This window comes from Pelodiscus sinensis, chromosome 17 (genome assembly GCF_052426305.1).
Source record: "Pelodiscus sinensis isolate ZL-2025 chromosome 17, ASM5242630v1, whole genome shotgun sequence".
NCBI lineage: Eukaryota > Metazoa > Chordata > Testudines > Trionychidae > Pelodiscus > Pelodiscus sinensis.
Window position 1 is genome coordinate 33,570,393 of NC_143068.1, and position 23,167 is coordinate 33,593,559.

The 23,167-nt window shown below is 59.4% G+C and overlaps 1 protein-coding gene and 1 long non-coding RNA gene across 4 annotated transcripts; one reads left to right on the forward strand and one right to left on the reverse strand.

Moving 5' to 3' along the window:
- The first annotated feature begins 450 nt into the window (after positions 1-450).
- On the forward strand, positions 451-1,940 carry LOC112544077 (uncharacterized). Its single transcript, XR_016347060.1, has 2 exons — positions 451-527; positions 1,734-1,940. It is a non-coding gene; the product is annotated as an uncharacterized LOC112544077 (long non-coding RNA).
- A 7,570-nt stretch (positions 1,941-9,510) lies between these two features.
- On the reverse strand, positions 9,511-22,819 carry FAM110A (family with sequence similarity 110 member A). Of its 3 annotated transcripts, none has more exons than XM_025179615.3 (3): positions 22,690-22,819; positions 11,640-12,900; positions 9,511-10,330 (listed from the first exon to the last, which is right to left on the reverse strand). In XM_025179615.3, the coding sequence occupies exons 2-3, from the start codon at positions 12,693-12,695 to the stop codon at positions 10,259-10,261; spliced, it is 1,128 nt and encodes a 375-aa protein (XP_025035400.3). In that variant the 5' UTR covers positions 12,696-12,900; positions 22,690-22,819; the 3' UTR covers positions 9,511-10,258. The 3 variants fall into 3 exon arrangements, with proteins under 3 accessions (XP_025035400.3, XP_075757007.2, XP_089625887.1); XM_075900892.2 differs by lacking the exon at positions 22,690-22,819 and adding an exon at positions 17,559-17,755; XM_089769761.1 differs by lacking the exon at positions 22,690-22,819 and adding an exon at positions 17,559-17,747 and having other exon boundaries at positions 9,511-12,900.
- Positions 22,820-23,167: the final 348 nt, after the last annotated feature.

Here is a 23,167-nt window from a genome sequence, read left to right on the forward strand (position 1 = left end):
CCGCCTCTTTGGTTGTTTGAGCTTCTTCCCCTGCATCGTCCCACTGAACGACACGGAGTCTGGGGACCAAGCCAGCTGCACTGTAACACCCCAGAGGCTGCCCTAGGCCGCACTCTGTCATGAATTAGAAGACTTTAAGGCCAGAAGGGACCAGGAGAGCATCAAATCTGACCCCTGCACATCCCAGCCCTCCTCTATAGCACAGCGGGTAAGTTTGGATCCAAGCGCGCACCAGAAAGGCATCTGCTCTTCACTGGAGGATGCCAAGAAACAGAGAATCCGTCACTCGCTTTGGGAGTTTGCTCCAATGGGGAATCATCCTCCCTGTGAAATATTTGTGCCTCATTTCTAATATGAATGTGTCTGATTTCACCTCCCAGCCCCTGGTCTTGTTCTGCCTTTTTCTGTGACGTTACCCAGCCCGTTAATACCTGACGTTTTCTCTCCTGGGAGCTCCGTCGACACTGCACTGAAGTGAGCCATTTCCACTCTGGCCAGCTGTGAAACGGAATGACCCTGCCTCCTTTGTAAGGCCCTTTGAGCTCTGCTGATCCCAGAGCTGTGTGAGAGGCGAGTGCTGTTCAATGTGGTCGCACAGGACGGGGCTGGGGCCCTTGTGAGGCGGATCATTTCCCGTCACGCGCTCAGGGTGTGTCTCACGTGGACGGGTTTAAGCCCGTGCTTGGGAGGTGCTAATGAGCACTTAGGTCCCCGCGAGGCAGGAGCGACCTGGTGGGCGTGTGCAGCAGCTTGCTAGGGACGTCGGGATCGGGAGCCTCCGCTCTCCCCCTTGTGCGCACGAGGGATGTAATAGTGCAGTCGATTAACCGATGAGCAAAAACTTTTCCGTTAATTCCATAGACCAGTGGTTCCCAACCTGTGGTCTGCAGACCCCTGGTGGTCTGTGACGGTACTGCAGGGGGTCCGTGGGAAGTTTTAAATGTTTGGGTCGGGCCCATCTTTTCTTTTCTTTTCTTTTCTTTTCTCCCATGGGGGTGGGAGGGGGGTCCATGAAATTTCAATACATTGAAAAGGGGTCCATAAACTCAAAAAGGTTGGGAAGCACTGCTGTAGACTACACACATTTCTTTCTCCCCCTAGCTCCAGCCAGTACATTTTTTAGTAGGCTGGCCAGCAACCCAGCCGGGACCTACCCCCACTGCCGCTCTGCATTTAAAGTGTATTAGGAGCCAGGCGGGCAGGCAGCTTGCTCAGTTCCGGCTCGTGTTGAGTCCAGGAGCTTGGACCACCTCGCCCCTGGACGGGGGCTGCTGCCTCTATGTCAGAGGCATCAGGGCGGGGTGACAGGCAGCCGGTCCACGAGGGGAGCTGGTTTTTACAGCCTCTGCTGTATCAGAGGCAGCAGCACAGAGTGGCAGGGGACTCCTCAGGACTGGGGCCAGAGCCCACTGGTCACGGGCCCCGCCCCTCGTGACTATCAACTAGTCAAGTAACCGATAAGAATTCACGAGGTTAATCGACTAGTCAATTAACCGATATTTAACATCCCTTCTGCGCAGCATCTTCTCCCTGGGTTAATAGCACCCGGCTCTTTGTGCCTGCCCCTCAGCGCATGCAAAATCCACTGGCCAGCTGGGGCAGAGTTGCGAGGGAGGCGTGTTTGGAAGAGGCCGTGATCATCATGTGGGGTGGGGCAGTTATGGGGTGGTTTTCCTGGGACTTATGCTGCCCATGGCTAGTGTGAAGCTCTACAGTTCTCTCCACTCTGCCAGGAAACCGTCCCTGGGGCTGAAACCATCAGGGTCTCTCCGGAAGGCAGCCGGGTTCGTGGGCAAGTTCCAGCATCACCCCATGGGGGAGAGACCCTGAGCTTCATGGCCTGACCTGGGGAATCCTGCTTTGCAGAGGCTGCTCCCAGAAGCTCAGGGGATTGCTCATTAAAGTTGCCTGGCACATGGGCCTGGTCAGGGCTGTGCTTAGATCTCTGTGTGGTCTTATGGATGGCACCAAGACGGTGTCTGTGCAGTGCAGACGCTACAGCACAGTGCCACTCCTGAAATCCACAGCACCACAAACACCCCTTGGGCCAGCTGTCCATGGAGAGCTTGTGAGTCAGATCTCAGGCAACATGGGTGGAGCCCCAGTCCCAGGAATGAATTTAATTAGAACAATGGGCGGGATCATTGGGAATTGTTTAAGAACGCGTCCCTAGATACCCCAAAAGGCATGTGATCTCCTCCCAAGATAGTAGCAGAATGGAAGGAGCACTGTAACAGAGGAGCTACTTAAGTCAGAGATTGTTAAATGAGCAGGTCCAGGGGACTTGCACCCAAGAGTTTTAAAAGAGCTGGCTGAGGGCATCTTTGGCACATGCATGTTGATTTCAAGAGGTCCTGGAAGACTGGGGCTGCTCCATAAGACTGGAAGAAAGCCCTTGTCATGCCAGTGGGTGATGGGTTGCTGTGTGGCTAGTATGTGGCTAAGCCCCTGCCAAACCCTGACATTTTCCAACCTCAGTGTAAAAAGCCATCGGAATAAGAAGACGCTCTGTGACAGCAGATCAGCCCAGGCAGCCTCTCTTGTCAATAACATGGGCTGTAACCAATCAGGCGGGGATAAGTGAATATACTAAGTGCCCCCAGAAGACTGGGCAGGGTGATGCCAGGGGTTGCATGGTGCTTCGGAGCTGCAAGGCACAAGGGCAGTGTTAGATCTTCCTGAAGCAGAACCACTGTGTGCAAACGACCGCGGTATTTTCCCAGTGACTCCTGCACATCATCTAATAGCCCTGTTGACAGGCCAGCTCATGTACCCTTGCTGAGGCTGTCTCATGGTCTTGGTGTCTAAGCGCCCGGCTGTGCTTTCCCCAGTATTATTTATTGCTAGTCTTGCCTATGAAATGTAACTCTGAGCTCCTGGCCAGTCGGGATCCCATGGGTAAATTCCACCTGCATGTATTCACATCCTGCCAGCCCCAATCACCCCGCTCCTCACTCGTTTGGAGAGTAGTCTTCACTTCCTGTCCTGAGCTTTGCTGTACACAGGTCACCCGCCACAGTGCTCCACCCCAGACCTGGCCGCACTTCAGGGGTGGGAGAAACGACCTGTACATGCTCCACACTCTCATATCGCTCACGGGGGGTGTGAGGTCTAACTGGAGTTTGTAAAATGCTTTGAATTCCTTGAATGTGAGGCTGCCTAGAAAGGCAGAGTGATATCAACCCGGTGTTCCAGACTGGACAACGGCTTTGGGGGACCATGAGTAGAGCCCTGCAAACCCACAGATATCCCCGAGTCCCCACGTCCGTGGCTGTCAATGCGGGTATCCGCGTTATATCTGCAAGTCCCCAACTGATTTCTGTCGAAGGCGGAAAGCTGCAGCCACTTTGCGACCCCCTCCAAGGTGCATCTGTGTTCTCTTCCTCCTCGCCGGGCTCCAGCCTGGAATCCCCTCCCCTGCCCGGTACAGGCCTTGCTGATGGCCAGCCCGGCGTGTCGGGGGGGCTCACAGAACAGCTCGGCCGGTCTCCAAGAAGGAGCCCTGGAGAGAAGGCGCAGCGTGGAGAAGGCAGCCGGGGGCTTTGGGGATTAGCTGCCCAGCCCCCAAGATGACAGCTGCCACCGGGGAGGCAGGAAACCAGTTGCCAGGCACTGAGCCAAGCTGGGCTTGTTGGAGAACGGCAGCTCTCTGAGCCCCCCAGGAAGGGCTGACGGGGACCCAGGGCGCTGCTCCTGTTCCGATCCAGATCACCCGGATCTTCTCGTCGTCTTCCCTCCCCCTTGTGGCTCTAACCCCCCCGGCTCTCATTTACCCAAAGTGCAGGCATGGCTCCCTCCAGCGGGCCTCATAAATCAAGCCCCCGGCGCTCCGAATACCGGGCCGTGCTGGCACCTGTCCCTTCACCTGCTGCGTGGGACCAGCCCCGGCCCTGCGCGCTGCTGGACGCAGCTGTCCCAGAAGCAGCCGCCCAGGGGCAGACGAGAAGGAGCCTTTGTCATTCGAAGGCCTCCACTCCTGCACACGCCAGCCCCGGGCAGCCCCCGCGGATGATTCTGCTGCGCTCTTGGGGCGGCACATTTGCATTTTGTGCCAGCCCATCTCAGGGCAGGGCCTGCCATGAACGCACAGAATCTATAAGAACATAAGAATGGCCAGACGGGTCAGACCAAAGGTCCATCCAGCCCAGTATCCTGCCTGCCCACAGTGGCCAGCGCCAGGTCCCCCAGAGGGGTGGACCAAAGACAATGATCAAGCAGTTTGTCTCCTGCCATCCATCTCCAGCCTTTGACAGAGGCCAGGGGCACCATTCCTTACCCCTGGCTAACAGCCTTTTATGGACCTAACCTCCATGAATTTATCTAGCTCTTTTTTAAAACTCTGTTACAGTCCTAGCCTTCGCAGCCTCCTCTGGCAAGGAGTTCCACAGGTTAACTCTGTGCTGCATGAAGTAGTCCTTCCTTTTGTTTATTTTAAACCTGCTGCATATTCATTTCATTTGGTGACCTCTAGTTCTTATATTGTAGGAACAAGTAAATAACTTTTCTTTATTCACTCTCTCCACACCACTCATGATTTTATAGACCTCTGTCATATCCCCCCTCAGTCTCCTCTTTTCTAAACTGAAAAGTCCCAGTCACTTTAGCCTCTCCTCATATGGGACCCGTTCCAAACCCCTCATCATTTTTAGTTGCCCTTTTCGGAACCTTTTCTAAAGCCCAAAATATCTTTTTTGAGGTGAGGAGACCACATCTGTACCCAGTATTCAAGATGTGGGTGTACCGTAGTTTTATACAGGGGCAGTAAGATATTCTTCATCTTATTTTCTATCCCTTTTTTAATGATTCCTAACATCCTATTTGCTTTTTTGAGTGCCGCTGCGCACTGCGTGGATGTTTTCAGAGAACTATCCACGATACCTCCAGGATCTCGTTCTAGCGTAGCTGTAGCTAAATTAGTCTTCATCATATTGTACGTATAGTTAGGGTTATTTTTTCCAATGTGCATTACTTTACACTGGCAGCCACAGCAAGTGGGGGCTTGTGACACCCCAAAGGCGGGGGCTGGGCAGAGAGCTCTAGCGGGGCGCGGGGGCCTTCTCCGCTTACCGAGCTGTGATGTCGCCCTAGCAGCTCCAGTTCCTAGCGACGGGCTCCGGTTCCCTCTTTCCCCCTCTCCCTAGAGGCTCGGAGTAGGGAGCTGGGCTCACTGCACCCTGCGTTCACTCCCTTTGTGCGGGGATTAGGAGCCGCACGGGGACAAAGCGGGCGTGTGGCGCTGGGATATTTAGTCGCTTCCTAAAGCCGGCCACGAGGTCCTGCCCTTCACCCCTCTGATGCCTGCCCCATCTGAGCCGGGCCTGCCGGATTAACAGGGTGCTCCAGAGGCCTCCCCCGTGCGTCCATCAACCCAGACCCAAAGCAGGTTTCCATCTGCAAAACCCTGCACCATCCTCCGTATCCAGACCAATCCGGCTAAGGAGATTTCATGCCAAGTGGCCGCTGGCGGCCTCCCCTTGGGTCTCCCCTTGGAGGTGGCCGCAGGAAGCCGTCGGGTTATTGAATGCAACCCACGTCAACGATGCCAGCCAACCCGGCAGCCAAACGCCACCTGATGCTGACGGCAGGAGCAGCCGCTGAGCTGCACGGAAATAACGTGTCACGGCTGAGCCACAGGAGGAAGCAAGGGCCTCGGACAGCAGGGCACTTCCACAGCAGAGTGGTGCGTCCTTTGCAGACCAAAGGGAAGTGGGACTCTCCCCGGGGGGCCAGCGAGCAGGGCAGGCACCCAGTACAGTGGGAGGGGAATCACACCCCTAAGAACGGCCATAATGGGTCAGACCAGTGGTCCATCTAGCCCAGTGTCCTCTCTTCCCACGGCAGTCATTGCCAGGTGCCCCAGAGGGAGTAAACAGAACAGGCAATCATCCAGGGATCCCTCCCGTCACCCATTCCCAGCCTCTGACAGACACAGGCCAGGGCCCCCATCCCTGCCCATGCTGGCTAATAGCCATTGATGGGCCTAACCGCCATGGATTCATCTAGCTCTTTGATCCCTGTTAAAAGCCTGGCCTTCACAACTTCCTCCAGCAAGGAGTTCCGCAGGTTGCCTGTGCGCTGGGTGAGGAAAAACTTCCCTTTGCTGGTTTTAAACCTGTTGCCTGTTCATTTCACGTGGTGACCCCTAGTTACGTTATGTATGGGAGCAAGGAAAGAACTTTCCCGGGTTGACTAGCTCCGATACAGCACACCGTCTCTCAAGGACATGCTACGCTGGCTAGCTGCTTGCGAGACGCTCGGGCAGCAGAACAGGGTTGCCAGCCATGCAATAGTGCCCCCACTAATTCCGTGGTAACACTCAGAGCCCAGTAACAAAGAGACGTAAGCCCCCTCCCAAGAGACATCAGCTTCCGCACAAAGGGAATTGTAACATCCCAGCGACACTGGCTTAAATTCACACCTTACCTTAGACGGAAGGAAAAAATTATTTCCCTCCTGACAAGATGGGAAAGCGACTGTCTAGGAAGGAGCATGGCGGAAAGGGATCTAGGGGTCATAGTGGACCACAAGTTGAATAGGAGTCAACAGTGTGATGCTGTTGCAAAAAAAGCAAATATGATTCTAGGTTGTATCAACAGGTGTGTTGTAAGCAAAACTCGTGAAGTCATTCTGCCGCTCTACTCTGCACTAGGTAGGCCTCAGCTGGAGTACTGTGTCCAGTTCTGGGCGCCACATTTCAAGAAAGATGTGGAGAAATTGGAAAGGGTACAGAGAAGAGCGACAAGAATGATTAAAGGTCTAGAGAACATGACCTATGAAGCCAGGCTTCATGAACTGGGCTTGTTTAGTTTGGAAAAAAGAAGATTAAGGGGGGACATGAGAGCGGTTTTCAAATATCTAAAAGGGTGTCACAAGGAGGAAGGAGAAAATTTGTTCCTCTTGGTTTCTGAGGACAGGACAAGGAGTAATGGGCTTAAAGTGCAGCAGGGGAGGTTTAGATTGGACATTAGGAAAAAATTCCTAACTGTCAGGGTGGTCAAATATTGGAATAAATTGCCAAGGGAGGTGGTGGAATCTCCCTCTCTGGAGATATTTAAGAACAGGTTAGATAGACATCTGTCAGGGGTGGTGTAGGTGGAGCTTGGTCCTGCCTTGAGGGCGGGGGGGGCTGGACTCGATGACCTCTTGAGGTCCCTTCCAGTCCTATGATTCTATGACAAGGCCCCCAGCTGAGAAGCAGCCTTTTAAAACTTGCCTGTAAAAATGACTCCATCTGCAAACCCCTCCAGGTGCCGTTCCCCTGCTCTTGGCTGGCCAGAGACATTCATTGGCAGTTGTGTTGGAGGGGGCGGGCGGTGCTGTATTCTGCCTGTCTGCCCAGCAGATGTTTTTACTGCGGACACCCGGGTTGGGACTGGAAGGTTTGCTTGTGAGCCGGCTGCAGATTGTTAAAACGTGGCCTGGGGAAGAGTCGGTCCATCATTCAGCAAGACCTGAGCGGAGACGCCGCGGGTATGGCATGGGGTCCGGACGCCGCAGCCCGTTACAGGGCTCCTGACCAGCTCCCGTGACAACGTCCTTTTGACAAAAGATTGCAGGAGCCTCGGATCGAGCCCAGAGATTGCTCCTTAGAAAGGGGAAGACCTCCTGTGGCACATGGACTGTTCTCTTGGGGGGAAGCTGTTTCATAGACAAACAACTTCCGCCCACACAAGGGCAGGATGAGGCGATGCAAGAGCACCGGAAGAATTGGACAGGGACACGGCCCTAGGAAACCAGATTTAGGATTGAGGAGCATTGGCAGAGCTGGCTGGAGAGAATACGGCGCACTTTTGCAGCAGAACGGCCAGACTGGATCAGAAAAAATGTCCATCCGGCCCAGTGTCCTGCCTGCCGACAGTGGCCGAAGCCAGGTGCCCCCAAAAGGAATGAACAGGACAGATCCACTGATCCCACTCCTGTCACCCAGTGCCAGCCTCTGACAAACACAGGCTATGGACACCACCCCTGGTCTTCACAACATCCTCCGGCAAGGAGTTCCACAGGTTGACAATGTGATATGTGGACAAAATACTGCTTTTTGTTTGTTTTAAACCTGCTGCCTAGTCAGTTCATTGGGAGACCCCTAGTTCCTCTTCAGACCACTTTGGAAACCCCTCATTAATCTTTCTTAGATGCCTGCCCGTAACGATCAACATCCCCGCTTCCCAGATGGGAGGATCAGTTGCTTTCCCAAGAACAAAGACAGCCTTGTTAGCAGAGCCAGGAGGGAAGGGTGGCGAGTCCCTGGCTGCCCACGCTGAGCTAGCGCGTCCCCCTTCCCAATGCCAGTGACTGTTCCCGGAGCACCGGAAAAGCACAAAGCCTTTGGCCGGTCCCCAGTACTCACAGCCTGGCTACTTGTGTGGAACCAGCCTGGGGACACTGCCCGCAGCCTGCACCCTGCTGGTAGCCCGGCAGCCCAGACAGCAGTGACTGGAAGGCAGCTGTCCCTCCCTACACCACGGTCTTGCAATGGTTTCTTTCTTTCTAGCAGGGCAGCAGGCGAAGTCCCAGCCCCGCCCCTTTTGCCAGAGGCCCCGCCCCCTGGAGGCAAGCCCCACCCACTCCCAGTACTATCTTTCCAGGACGCCTGGAGGGCCGAGGCTGCCGTGCTGGGGTCCAGCCTGTCCCGTCTCAGCCCTCCCCTCTCGGGCGGCCGGGGCCCATAGGCAGTTTGGGGAAGGCTGCCCCTGCTTTCCAGAGCTGGCTGGGCAGGTCTCCCTCCGACTCCTCCAAGACTTTGTAACCTGGGTGCGGGTCGGGGCCACAGAGGGGCGTTCTCCCATCACGCAGCTTATCCCGCCGCACCCCGAGCCGCGGCAGATGGCACGAGCCCGAGGGACTTCAAGCAGCCTCACCGGCGTGTGCACCGCCGCTCCCAGATGGTCAGCACCCTCCCCCCACTCCGGCTCCCCCGCTGCCTGCAAGTGGGGGCAGCCCTCCAGCTGGCTTATGCCGCAGGGCAACACATGCTCGGCCATGACACATGCCGGGTCTCTCCTGAGCCAATGGCTCTCTCTGCTCCATGGGCTTCCTTGCAGGCCAGACTCAGCCTGGCAGAGCCGCCCAGGGACAGTGGAATCCTACAGAGGGACCCTGTGGGCACCCTCCCACTCCTTCGCTGCCCCCCAACCCCTGCAGGTGCCACCCCCTTGACATACAGCTGCTGCTTTGGGGGGCAGAGAAAGGACCACGGATGAGCCGGGGACGGCACACAGTGAGCAAGGAAGTGCTGGGTTTGGGTCACATTCTCTGCTGGGAACAGTACGAGGATCCGAAAGAGGGCGATTTATTTTGCTGGGATTTTATTTTCTCCTTCTGAGGGAGGCCGATCCCTCCGGCACAGGTGGGGGGCCGCCGATGTACCCACAAGCTCCGTCGCTTCCTTGCTTTGCACCCAGCTGCGGCGAGATGAGCCTCCAAGAGGGGAACACGGTCCAGCCGCCATCCCTCTGACGCCTGGAGCCCCGACGGGGGGGCCACGTTTGAACCCAACAAAGACAGAGCAGCCAAAGGGCAGGACTTTAATCAAATCAGTCGAGTTCTTTACAGAACAAACATCCAGTAAAAAAGGAGAAGAGAACAACACAGAACCAGCTTCATAAATAACCAGGACCCGGCCTTCCCAGAACTCTTGGGCGGTTTGGACAGGTGGCAGAGAAAAAGGAGGTACAAAAACACACAAATATACACAGGTAAAAAAACCACACACGCCCCCCAGCAAGAGCCTTGGTAATCCTGCATCGAGGAGGTAGATTTTTGCCATTACGGCAAAGCAGGCGAGTTTATTTGCAGCCTCACTGCTGCACTTCGTGGAGCACTGGGCCTGCGTGCGCTTTCCAGCTTGGGGAGGAGAGTTTCTTGATCCCCGCCCCAAGGCTGTTCAAAAAGCTCCCGCCGCTTTACACTCGCTCCCCGCAGCCGGCCCTTCTCGTGGAATCAAGATGCACAACATCATGGGGACGCAGCCCGGCTGGGGGTGATAAGGCGATTTCCAGCGGGAGCAACGAGGCACCTCCCGAAGAATTACTTTCCTGCTATACGTCCCTTTCAAGGGTCACTCCCCCCCCCCCACACACACACACTCAGCATCTCTCCACAGGATCAGCTATCAAAAGGCAAGCTGCCATCCAGCGAAATGGACCCACAACTGCAGCCAAGCGGCAGCTGCAAAAAAAGGAGGCACCTGGGAGCAAAACCAACAGCCAGAGCAGCCAGGTAACAGAACAAGGGCAAGGGGCCTTTCGGGGGAGAGAGATCAGTCACACAGACAGCCGCTCCTGGAGCAGACCAGCGCGCCCCGGGGCTGTCCGTTCAAAGCGAGAGCCGGCTGCAACAAAGACAAGTGTGTTACAATCGCCCCAGGCTCCGGCACACCACAGCCCAGGGATTTCTTACCCGCACCCGTTTCCTCCCCCCCACAAAAGAGCTTAACTAATGTGGAAATCGGCTGCGGAACCAGCGTGATGGGACTTTCGGCGACGAGCAAAACAAAACACCAAAATTCAGTTTCCTCTGGATCAAGCCGCCCGCGGAGACGGGGGTGTCTCCGAACTCCACAAAGGCTGGGCACAAACTACAAAGACTTGCTGGGCGGGGAGGGGTTTAGAACCCCCACCCCTGGGGTGAACATGGGGGGCATGGATAGAGTGGCCCATGTGCACCCCGTTCACCGGCGTGGGCGCTTCGGACAGTCTGCCCGGCCGGTAGCACAGAAGGTGCAGCAAGGTTGCGTGACAGGCCGGACGGTGTCTCCTCGGGGTGGGGACCAGCTGGGCTGATGCAAACCAGCTCCCCGGATGCAAGAGATGCACGTCAGATGCTGCCGTGGGCCACGTTCGCAGAGCGCTGGGGAACACTCCCCCGACACGGCAGGGAGGGGCAGGGGCCGCACAGCTGCCGGGGAGGAGGGTGCCACCACGAGTGGGGTACGACGTTTAGCACCAGATCCCTTGGTAGCTCGTGGCAGAGCCATTGTGGGGGTAAGACTCCGGGTCTGTCCCACAGACAGGGCTGGAGCAAAGCCCTCCACCGGGACCCCTGCCCTCCGCGGCGTGTGCGGGCCGGGAGCTGCACAGGTGTTCCCCTGGCGCACCCACGAGGCAGGTGTCCTGCCGCCTCACCCCAGCCAGGGCATTTACAACCCTCTCGGCGCGGGCTCAGGAAACCGAGCCCGACAGAGGCAGGTGCCGGAGACTGGATCAAGGCAGGTGCAAGGCAGCCCTTTGCCCTGGGCCTGGCTCACGGGGGTGGGGCCATATTCCAGGCTCTTTATTAATAGCTTGCATATTTACAGGCCCAGCTCCCACATCCTTCCAGCTGCTGAACGTGACAGTTACTCCCAGGACTGCTGAATGGCCCTGCTCCTCCCCTCAGCCCTGTGCCAAGGAAATTGGCCCTCTCTCTTCACCGGGGCTTGGGCCTCTTGAAGGTCCGGGCTCAGCGAGGTCTCTGGAAGGACCCGCTCGCTGAGCACCAGGGGACGGGGCGGGGAAAGGACAGCAGGGGACCGGGACGTGAGTTACAGGATCTAGGAGACTCCACCAGGACCAGATCGAGTCGTGCACGACATGAACACGCCCCTTGCACGTCACCCCCCCGCCAAGGGCTCGGCCCTGGCGTCGCTATACGTTGGATACCTTCTGGGGCTCCCTGGCTTGCCGGAGTCCGTACAGCCACTTGATGACCCTGGCGTTGCGCTCGACGACGGAGATGCCGTAGGGCATGCGCTCCGCCGGCTTGTCCTCCAGGGTGGCGGTGCTGCGCTGGGAGCGGGCGCCCTCCGAGCTGGCGGTGCTGACGCTGTGGAACTTGACAGAGACGATGTCCGAGCTGGCCCGGGCAAAGTGCTCCACCCCGAGGTCCCTCACCTCCTCGGGGTCCAGCCCGCAGTAGTTGAAGAAGCGCTCCAGGTCGGCCGTGGCCCGGGAGTACCGGTCGCTCAGGTCGGACTTGGACCGGTGCAGGAGTGTCTGGCGCTTGGCGCTGTCCGCCCGCCTCTCGTGGGGGCTTCTGTTCGGGGAGCTGGTGGAGGGGACTCGGGCCTGGGCGGGGGAGGCGGGCACAGGCGTCACCTGGATGGTGGGGGACTCCCTGCCCCGGAGCACCCCGCAGGGCCGGACGTCCACTCGGCGCACGGCCACCGTGCTGGAGGGCTTGGAGGTGACGGAGCTCTCCGACAGCTTGCTCATGCCCTCCGCCGGGCCCTTCCTCCTCTGCCCCGCCGGGCGCCCATCCGGCGTGCGGGGCTCGGGCGGCTCCGCTCGCCACTTGTGCTCCAGGGGGCTCGCCGGCTTGGGGAAGGCAGGGCTGTCGCGGATGTTAATGAGGTTGTTGAGGATCTCCAGGTTCAGGGAGGTCTTGGGCCCGGCAGCTTCCGCCCGGCGGCCCCCTGCAGGGGTCTTGCGGCTCGGCGTGAGCATCGTTCGCCGCACCCCCAGGGGGAAGAGAGGCTGCTTCAGGAGGGGCTTCACCGGCTCCTGCTTGGTGCTGGCCACGTGCAGGCTCTTCACGTACTTGGCTTTGTCCGCCTCCAGCCTCTCCACGGCACTGGGCTTCCTGGCGCCCGGAGCGGCCTGCCGGCGGAAGTACTCAGGCCCCTTGTTGAGGATCCGGAACGGCATGGCCGAGGTGAAGGATGCCGTGGCCGGAACCCCCTTCATCGCGGCCCCGGCCTGGAGGGTTTCCACGGACATGCTGCTCAGCGCCCCACTCCGCTCGCCGGGCCCCCCACAGCTGTGTCCATCAAGGGTCACCTGCCAGCCATGCCCGCCCGCGAAGATTCCAGCTGGATGCTCCTCCCGGAAGAAACGCCGCGCTGATCGTCCAGGGGAGCCCGGAGCGAGGGGCCCCAGGGGCCGGCAGCCGTGGCGGGTCTGCCCTGCGGTCACGCTCCAGTCGCTGCAAAGAAGGGAACAGAGCTCAGTACCCAGCCCGGAGCCGGCAGGAGCGTGCGGCCCCCAATTGCTGCTGCCTCCTGCTCCTGCCGGTGCAGCCAGACAAAGGGCCTGACAGGCGGGCTGTCTGCGCCAGGAGGCGGGGAGACCAGCACGGGGCTTCCTATTTCAAGACACACGCCCCGCCCCCCTGCCAGACAGCTCTCTCCCTCCAGCCAATTGACAGAGGCAGAGACACTTCAAATGGAAACCTCCACCAACCCAGGGAGAGCGGCCCGGCGCAGCTCCTTGAATGAAAATCGGGGAAGGAAGGAGCGTAAGGAGTTACCAGCACGATCAGCCCTGCCGCCCTGAGCCGGGCTTCCCCCGCCCGCCCGCCCGCCATCACCTGCCCCTTCCCATCTGGGATCCAAGATGCCCCCTGCATTTCCCCGGGGAGCTGCCCACAAGCAACAGCCATCTGCAGGAAAGGGAATCGGGGTTAAATAACAGGCAGGGCCCAAAAGCCAGCCTCCAGATACTCCAAGCTGTGGGCTCATCTCCCCCCATGTCTGCATGGGCCAGGCAGGGCCCCAGAGAACAGAAAAGGCCCTTGCCTGGGCAGCTCTTTAAACCAGGCTGCAGACCCACAGAAAAATCAGTCGAGGGCCGCACACAAAAAAACCCCCCAAACCCCTCATGGAGGAGAAAGACCCTCCCCACGTTCCCCCACACACCAGAGCTTAGGGGGCCCAGGCTAGTAGATTGTGTGCTCCAGCCCCACAGGGGGCAGAGGGCTGGAGCACCAGCACAGGCTCCCCAATGCTGGGGGAGAGCCCTTAGCCCGAGGGGGCGGGATCCAGGCAAGCCACGGGCCACGTCCAGCCCCCAGGCCTTAGGTCCCCCACCCCTGCTTTAAACCGTCCCATGACCTGCAGGGGTATCTCTCACCTCCCAAGCAGACACTGGGCTCCTCCGATCTCGGACGCTTACCCCCCAGGGACCAGCCCCCCTCCTTTGCCAGGCTCAGGGGACAGAGGGGTGGGACACCTCCTAGCCTGGCTGTCCAGGACGCATGCTGGAAGCCTCCCACGCTCGCAGAAGGAGCTGGTGCCAGGTAACACTGGTGGCCGGGCCCATCTGCAGCCAGCGTGAGGGACGCTACCCCAGAGAGGGCTCCATGACCTGGCCCCTGCACGCGGGGGGGGGGGGGGGGTCACTCTAGGCAGCCGGATGCTCCAGCAAGGAATCCCAGCAGGAAACCTCCCCTCTCTCAAGCAGGGAGCTATCGTCTGCCAACAATAAGCACGCATGAGCCAAGCTAGGAAACACAGCCCTGTGCCCGCCTGCAGTGGGGCAGCCAAATGAGAGTTAATGTGGAGAAGCCCACCCCACACTTGTGGGGCTCTTGCTGGAAACGTGGGCTGAGTCCCCGGAGCGTCCGGGGTCCACTGGGTGAGCGTCACCCTCAGGGCGGGCTTTGAGGAGAGTGGCTATGCTGGATGCTTGCAATTTGCAGGGAGTGGGGTTGATGTTCTGGCCAGAGGCAAGAAGAGGCTGGAATTTAGGGGGAGGGGATGTATGGAAGGAGCCAGGCAGAGGACCTGGTCACTTTCGTAGGCACCAGACAAAGGACTTGGTCAGTTTCACAGATCCCTACAGCACTGGGCCCTGAGAAAGCTCAGACAGGTCCCTCAGGCACATGGGCGCGCACACACACACAGACACACACACGCACACACACACACACACACCTCGCAGCACTCACCGCATTACAAGGTGCCCTCAACTGGAGGCTTCTTTCTTTCCACTGCCTGCCCTCCCCTCCTTAATCCTAGTCAAGGGGCCTTTTAAACAGCTTACAACTGCGCCTGTCTCTCATTAGCCACGGGGATTAGCAGCCCGGGAAATGTGCCGGGAGGTCCGGCTGCTCGTCGGAAGGGCTTGAGGCTGGGAAAATCGTGGCACAGCAGCCTTGTTCCCAGCCCGCTGCACATCTGGTCCCAGCCCAAGCGCAGGCGAAAGCGACGGCTGGGGGACCCCTTGCGGAGCTCAGAGGCGGGTGGGTTTACCTCTGCTGGGGGTGCGGAAGGGCAGGAATTGTTTGCCCCTCGGTTTGCCCATTCTGGTGGGTGACAGTGGGGACCTGGGAGCCAGGAGATGTGTGTTCTGCTGCAGGCAATCCCCTTGCACGACCTCGCTCTGCCTCCATCTGCACCGCAGACAATGGCCTCTTCGCTGATCCAAAATGCCCTGCTCTGTGCCTCGGTGATAATGAATCTGCAGCCTGCTTGAGCTCCGAACCAGAGCTGTCACTCACCCCCCAAGGGGCATGCCCCCCCTCCCCGGCAGAGAGCATGACCGCGGAGTCAAACAGCCCCCGCCAGACAGCTAGGCCCTGCAAAGGAGTCTCCCCTGCTTCAGAGCGAGGAGCCGTTCTCCAGCAGCCACAGCTCCCAGCCTGGGAAGCGCAAGGAAGGAGCGCTGGGAAGATCTCAGAAGCGGAGTTAATTTTGTTTTGGGGGCACAAGGAACACGACGGGCTCCGTGGGGACATTCCCTGCTGCTAGCCAATGCTAAGTCTAGTTCTCCCCCTCCCCCCCCCGCGGCATGGCAGCCAGCTGGTTATCCGGCAGTGGAAAGTGCTTTGAGATCCGCAGGTGAATGACACTGGGGGGGGGGGAGGGACCTTTTTTGGGTCGGGACCACTGACCCACTGAAAAAATCATTCAGGGGCTGCATACAAGTAAGGAAAAAAACCCTCAATTGAGGAGAATGATATTCCCCAGAACCTAGGGGGACCCAGGCTAGATTGTGTGCCCCAGCCTTGTGGGCGGAGGGGCTAGATTTGGGGCTGGGGAGCCCCAAGCCTCGGGGGCCAGATCCAAGCAAGCCGGGGGCCACATCCAGCCCCAGGCCCTTAGATTCCCCACCCTTGCTACAGAAAACGTTGACGAAAGAAAGAATCTCTCGGAAGTCGCTCGTGGTCTCCCTGCCCTGCAGCCTGGCTGCCGAGGGGGCGTCAGGGCAAACACCCCCCGGCCAGATGGGCACCCAGAAAAGCAACAAAAGACCCAGAATTAGATCAAGGCACATGGGCCCCGAGCAGCCTCCTCCCAGGAACAGACCCTGCCGAACCAGTGGGAGCCAGAGCCAAGGGGCAGGGCGGGGGGAGGTTAGTGGTTTCACAACACTGGATCAATGGTTTGCACAAGAGCAGCGCGGGGCCAGGCGAGTCGAGGACTTTCCCACTCACTTCCAGAAGCACTTGGGGATTAAAGAGGGGGAGGGGCGGGAGCCGTGCTAAATATACTTCGCTGGGCTTCTTTAAATAGCTGCAGGAGATGGGGGGGAGGCGTCTGTTGCTCTGATCCAGGGGACCGGCTGGCATCGTCTCTGGCTCTCAAGACACGCTACCCTCAGCCTCTTGGCGCCGAGCCTGCACAGGCAGCCCGGCAAAGGGGAGCCGTGAGCACGGTCATTGGCTTCTCGCACTGGACAAGGCCGCGCCCCTGGGCCTGCCAGCAGACTCACCCGGGCCCAGGGAACGGGGGCTGAGGCGCTCCCCCATGGGAGGGGCGACCTCCGAAGGCGGCGGAGGGGGTAACTGCACGGTGCTTTGTGCCCCTCGGGGGCGGCTAAGGAAGAGCCACAAACCCCCCGGATGTTCCAGGCCAACGACCACCGGGCCCCGCTGTCAGCAGCCTCCCGCCGCCCTCCGAGCTAGGAAGGCGCCGTGGGCAAAGGGGGGCAGTAAAAGCAGCCCCAGGCCAGTGAAACGGGGCCCACTGCTGCCAGGGCCGTGACTCGCCCCCCAGCCCCGAAGGCCGGGGGCTCTGGCAGTGGCCGAAGCTTGGGGCCCTCCCGCCCCCGAGTGCCCGATGCCAGGCACTTCTACCCGCCTGCAAGTGACAGGTCCCTTCCCCCCGCTTCATCTGAGCCTGGCACCCAACCGGGCGGAGCTGCCCAAGCTTCCGGGAACCCACAGCCGTTACCAGCCGGCTGGGACAGGCTGGGGGCAACTTTCCCCTGCCAGTCTGGGGAACGTGGCCGCCCCTCCAATAACTAACCGCCCCCCCCCCCCGGCTTCCTCACTTAGCCCAGTCCTAGGCAGGCCCTGTGCACTGGCCATGCTGGGGGGGGGACAGAGAAGGAAGTGGGGGGGGGTCATAGAACCACATCCCGGCCCCCCCTCCCGCTTCCCAGAGCCCCGGACGCCCCCGCCGTCGTGCCGGGCTGGGGTCGCTGTCAGTGCGCCGGCTGCTCACACCCGCGGCGGCAGGGGCAGGGGCGGCGGCAGGGGCAGCGCCCCCCCCCCCCCCCCGGGGCTCCTGCTCCCCCCTCCCCGAGCAACCCAATCTTCTCCGGAGCGCCACCGCCGCCCCCTGCCCGCCCCCAGTTCATAGCTGCGGGCGCCAGCGGCAGGGGCTTGGGCTAGGTCCGTGGATGGATCTCGGGGCGGGCTTAGCCCGTTCGCAGCCGGGGCGAGCTCGGCCCCACGCCGGTGCTCCGAGTGCCACCCCGCAGGCCCGGCCCAGCTGCCCCCCTGCCCGGCCCAGGGGGCAGGGCGAGCCGCTGGGAGTTTTGCAGAGTGGAAGGCACCGGCCCTGCCTCGGATCCAAGCCGGAGAGGCCGGGCGGGCTCCCCCCCGTGCAGGAGCCGGCTCGGCTTTGGGTCACTCACCGGGGCTCGCTGCGCAGCGCTGCTCCCTGGCGCCCGAGCTCGGCGGCGCGGCAGCTGCAGTGCGGGCCGAGCCAGGCGGGAGCGATCAGGGAACCCGCCCGCCCGGCTTCCTGTGGCTGCTCCCAAGGGACCGGCCCCCTCGCCAGGGGCGGGAGCCTGCGCCCAGCGCGCACCTGCGGTGACCTGAGCGGCGGGCGGGGCCGCTCCCTCGAGTCCGCCCGCTCGCCCGGCTCCTGCCCCGCCTCCGGCTCTGGCGCCGCGTGGGGGGGTCGGGCTCCCCCGGGAGGAGACAACCCGCCCGCTGAGCCTCGGCGGTTCATGCACCCCCTGGGGGCGTCACGTGAAAAGTCAGACGGCGCCTCTCCCCGGCTGGGGGGGTCCCGCCACCTGACCTGGAAAGAGAGGGGAGTGCATGGCCGCGGGGGGGCCCAGCGGGCACCCTTCCGGATGGGGCATATGCCATGCCAAGGACAGTCCCTTTGCTCCTCTGGCCTGGGGCTTTTTACAGCTCTGGCTCCAAGGCAGCCAAAGGAAAGAGCCACTGGGGCCGAGGGGCCCAGCAGAGCAGGACCTGGGAGAGCCATTGCGGAGCTCCGGAGGAGGAGCCCAGCCCAGGCAAGCCCCTTGGTGGGGGAACCCCTCTGACAGCCCCCTAGGGCAAGAGGAGGCTGCTTGGAGCATGGCCTCTCTACAGCTTTCCCCTGGGGATGCAGCTGGTCAGTATATTAGGGCACTGCTGGGAAGCACCAGCCGAAATCAGAGCCCTGTTGTGCTGGGGGCTGTACAAACACCTTAATAGACTGCCCCTGCCCTGCCACACTGCCACTCTAAACAGACAAAGAGGAAACAGAAGCACGGAGGGGTGAAGTGACTTGACAAAGGTCACCTATGAAGGCAGTGGCAGAGAGAGGGAAGGACCGATCACCTGGCTTTCAAACCAGAGCCCTATCCCCTAGGCCGGGGGTGGGGAATACAGCAGAGGCTGTTCACAAGGGTTAGTCTCTGGTGGGCCGCTGTTGTTATATTTACCTGCACAGAGAAGCGGTGCAGACCAGGACACCCACTTCCCGCAGCTCTGATTGGCCAGGAACAGTGATCCGCAGCCAACGGGAGCTGCAATTGCCTGTACCTGTGGAGGTGCAGGTAAATACAGGGGCGGCCTGCCCAGGGCTAACTCTGGTGAATCGGATCCAGCCCACTGGCCGGTATTTGGCCACCCCCACCCTAAGCCACACCGCCTCTCAGCTACTAATGAAGTTAGGTCTTATGCGGATGCAAATCTACAGAAGAGAAGAGTGAGGGGGGATTTGAGAGCAGCCTTCAACGTCCTGAAGGGAGGTTCCAAAGAGGATGGAGAGAGGCTGTTCTCAGTAGTGACAGGTGGCAGAACAAGGAGCAATGGGCTCAAGTTGTGGTGGGAGAGGTCCAGGTTGGATATTAGGAAAAACTATTTCCCTAGGAGGGTGAGAAGCACTGGGATGGGTTCCCTAGGGAAGCAGTGGAGTCTCCATCCCTAGAGGTGTTTAAGTCCCAGCTTGATAAAGCCCTGGCTGGGTTGATTTAGTTGGGATTGGTCCTGCCTTGGGCAGAGGGCTGGACTTGATGACCTTCTGAGGTCTCTTCCAGCTCTATGATTCTATGAAATCATTCTGCCTAGAGACACAGACAGTCTCAAGGGACAGATCCCAGCCCTCCTTGACTCTGCTCAAATCACACCAGAGCCCGGGTGTGTAAGGAGCCAAATGTTTGCAGGTCAAGGGAGATGTGATCAGAAATGCCGGCTCGAGGATCGGTAGCCAGGCCTGGCCATTCTCTGCCGCCCTGACGGGCCAGCCAGGAATCTCCGACAGGAAGGACTGTGATCTCACACCCGGAGCACGCTCTGGGGTGCTCAGAATAGCATCAGTCATCGCTGGCTTCGCGTCCTCTGACGTCAGCCTCATTACCCCAATTTACTGGCAACAACACGGGCGCACAGCGCGTGACTCACCCACACCACCTGGAGCCTGGGAACCCCAACTCCTGGTCCTCTGCCTTTCCAGCCACCACCCCGTCCCTTCTCTCCATCTGCTGGAAACCAGGCTGAGAGAGAAATCAGGGGGCCCAGCAGAGAGAGGGAGCAGGCCCCCTGAGGGAGCCAAGATGCTACATGCCAAAGGGGAAGATTCCCATTGGGTTGCAGTGAATCCATTTACACCCACGCGAGGGCACCGCAGGGACAAAGCCGAACGGGTGGGCAGGGAGTTCTTAGCCACGTGACGCTCGCTCGTGCTGGCTGCACGGTCTCCAGTGTTGTTGTTGGTTTCCCACCAAACAGGTTTTCCAGGAGGTGACCTCCCCACAGGGCCGGGGTGGAGGAGGAGCGGAGTGGCTTGACTTCCCCTTTCTCGCAAGCGACAGACACGCCTGCTGCCTTCCACGCCGAGCCACAGCGCACAACTCAACAGTCCTGTGGCTGGCCACAAGCCGGCAGTGGCCCCGACTGCCGAACAACCATTGCCATTGAGTGGCAGGGAGGCGTGGCGTGGACGGTGCAACGGGCTCTCTGCCATACCGCCAGCAAAAGCACAGCGGGGCTGCTTAGCACTGAGCTAGGAATGCCCCGTTGGAAAACCCGCCTTCCTCGCCCCGCAAGGCAAGGCGCACGTCCGAGCAGTGCTATGCTGACCTGCCCCCACAAGGCCCCGGGGCCGCAGAAAATTGCCAAATTGCTGGGCACAGCTGTGTGCTCCGGGAGGGGTGGGGGGCAGGGGACGTTCCACACTCTGCGTGCGTCCCTCTCCGCTTTCCGGCTGCAGCTTGCAGACTCTGCCTTCCCCTTTAGAAGGAACAGGCTGCCTGCTCTGTCCCATCCCCGACTCCTTCCCGCTGACTCTGACCATCGTCTCCAGCTAAACAGGACCAGGGAAAGGTGTGGGGCTCACAGCCCCACTTCACCTTATCCCAGCTTCAACCTCAAGGCCTTCCCGGCTCTCTGTGAAATGATAACGCCATTCAGCCACCCCGGCCAAAGAAATCAGTCTCTGGAAGGAACAGTTCAAAGGCCTTATCTGTATGAGTCAAACCTCCCAGTCCTTGTTCTAGGCCTTTGGGGATTTCAGCCACAATGCAAGCAGGCTGGGTTTTCCCCCGACCCTTCATCCCTGATTTGTCTTTGTTTCCCAACTTCCCTCCCAATTGATGGCCCTGGCTCCGGGTCTGCAAGGAGATTAAAGCAATCAGCTGACCCAACTGGAGTCAAACCCCATTCACAGGCCTGGCCGACACTAAAAAGTAGGGTGGACCCAGCTACATCCCTGAGCAATGTAATTAAGCCAACCTAACCCTCAGCACAGACAGCGCTAGGTCGACAGAAGAATTCTTCCATCAACTTACTGGGAGATGGGCTGCCTCCACTAATGGGGGAATCCCTCCAGTAGGCAGGGATAGCATCTACCATATCACACTACAGCATTCTTCTTTCAAGTGTAGACAAGCCCTCCAGCAGCTTAGGTATGTCCACAGGAGCTGCAATCACACCTCCCCACTGCAGTGTAGACGTACCACTAACTGGTCACACCTGAATCGGATCAGGTGAACTCCCAGATCACTGCACTGAAAAGTAACTGAAAAGGCACCTTCTTATTCAATGGAACAGCTGCCTCTATGCAGCCAGAAATGCACATATGGGAAATCTTTTGACGCCTGCCGGGGCCTGGCCTGCCTCAAGCCTCATTGAGAAAAAGCTTTACCTTGTCGCGGGGTCCCATTCTATCTGCAGTTACCTTGAGCCTGCTCGGCTGAAATCGAGCACGGAATCTTTTGTCTGTGCTGATAGGGGAGAAGTAAAGAACCCAGCTTGACTTTCAGACTTTCAGGGGCAGTTTGCGGGGCTAGTGGTCGAGAAGCCAGATTGTTATTTGTGAACTTGGGTAAGTCTGACCTTGAAAATCACAGCAAGACAAAGGACACGGAGCCCTATTGTGCAGAGTCCAGCTACAATTCTGGTTTTTAAAATGTAGATCATGTAAACTGTCTTCCAAACCAGATCAAGTAAAGCTGGCTTAGCCCCTTTGTAAACACAGCAGATACAAGCCAACCAACCTTGGAGTCACCGAGTAGACATGCATATCTCTGGAGCCTCTGCAATGCCTCACCCGCTTTTTGGTCCGGATGAGTGGAAACCACATCCTACCTTGGCTCTCCCCCTTGGCTGTCTAATGTTGCATCACCCGAAGTGTTGCATAACTGGTAACGCTGGCCTATCCATTGCCCACATATGGGGCATGGACCTAGCTCATCAGTTCTGCTCTCCTGCTTCAGGTAAAGTTTGTTGCCTGATGCATCTGAGAGAGGTAAAAGAACCTCCAGGGTCTACCAGTTCAGGCCAGGATGGGTCATTCACTCCTGCCCCTGAAGGAGCCAGCCCTGAACCTCTGGCTTTTACTCTCAGAATTGACATTTTTATCGGTTGTCCAGGCTTTCACTGAGCAGCAATGGGAGACAGTCAAACCTGGCCCATCCCCCATGGCTTGGGAACAACTTGATAAACTGCATTTCCCAGTCCCTTCCAGAAGCCCATCCCCCCAGGAAATTAGAACCAGATGTAATCAGAAACAAGCTCAAGAACTGACCCCTTCCCTGCTGCCAACCAGCGTCCAGCACCCACGGAGCAGGCATCTGGTGCCCCCATAGTGCCCAACATCCTGGGGAAAGGGGCGCTTCCCACCCTCTCAGAATTCCCTGCCGTGTTCCCCTAATTTGTCAGTAACCTGGAGGGCAGCGCATCCCATTGTCCCACCTAAGTACAGAGGCCAGTGGCCCTGCCATGTGCACGCCCACCCTGGGGTCCCACGCCAGAGCTGGTGAATGGGAAAGGGGGCTCCCCCCAATATCCTCCTACGATCGAGGTTTGGGTGCTCAGAGACCTCAAAACATGAACCTCACTCACAAGCCACCTTCCAACAGGAGCTCTGGGATTTCCCCTGGCTATAGGGGCTCTGAGATACCTCCCTGACCCCACCACCAACCGCGGGATGGGGATCCCCTCTCCCCGCCCCCCAGGGGCACGGGACCGCACACACTCTAGGGAAGCGGAGGAGGGGGTCCCCCAGCGCCTTGCTCCCGACGCCCCCTCCCCGGCCCGTCTTACCGCAGAGCCTGGAGAGGGACAGAGGGGTAGCAGAAGCTTCGGCGCTTCCCAGATGCTCCAGCCCCCTCGACCCCACGAGCCTCCTTCCGATTGGCTCCGCTGCCTTTCGAACGTTGCGCGGCGGGGGTCGCTAAGCGACCGCTAGCTGGGCGTTTTATGAATGAAGAGGGCGGAGGCTGCTCGTTGGGATCTGCTCTCCCCATCCCCTCCACGTGTACACAGCCTCCCTCGCCCCACTCCCTCCATGGATAGGGGCCCCGCTTCCCCCCTCCCGCCAGCTACAAGGGGGGGGCTTCCCCTCCTCTCCATTATTACCGTACCCAGACTGCATGCAGCCAGGGGTCTGCTTCGCTCTGCCACCTGGGAGCTGCCTGCGTCCCCCGTGCCCCAGCCAGCCATGCAGGAAAGGGGGGCTCGCACCCAGCAGCCAATAGGAATGCGGAGATCCCTCTGCTTTGGAGGCAATAAAACATTTCTG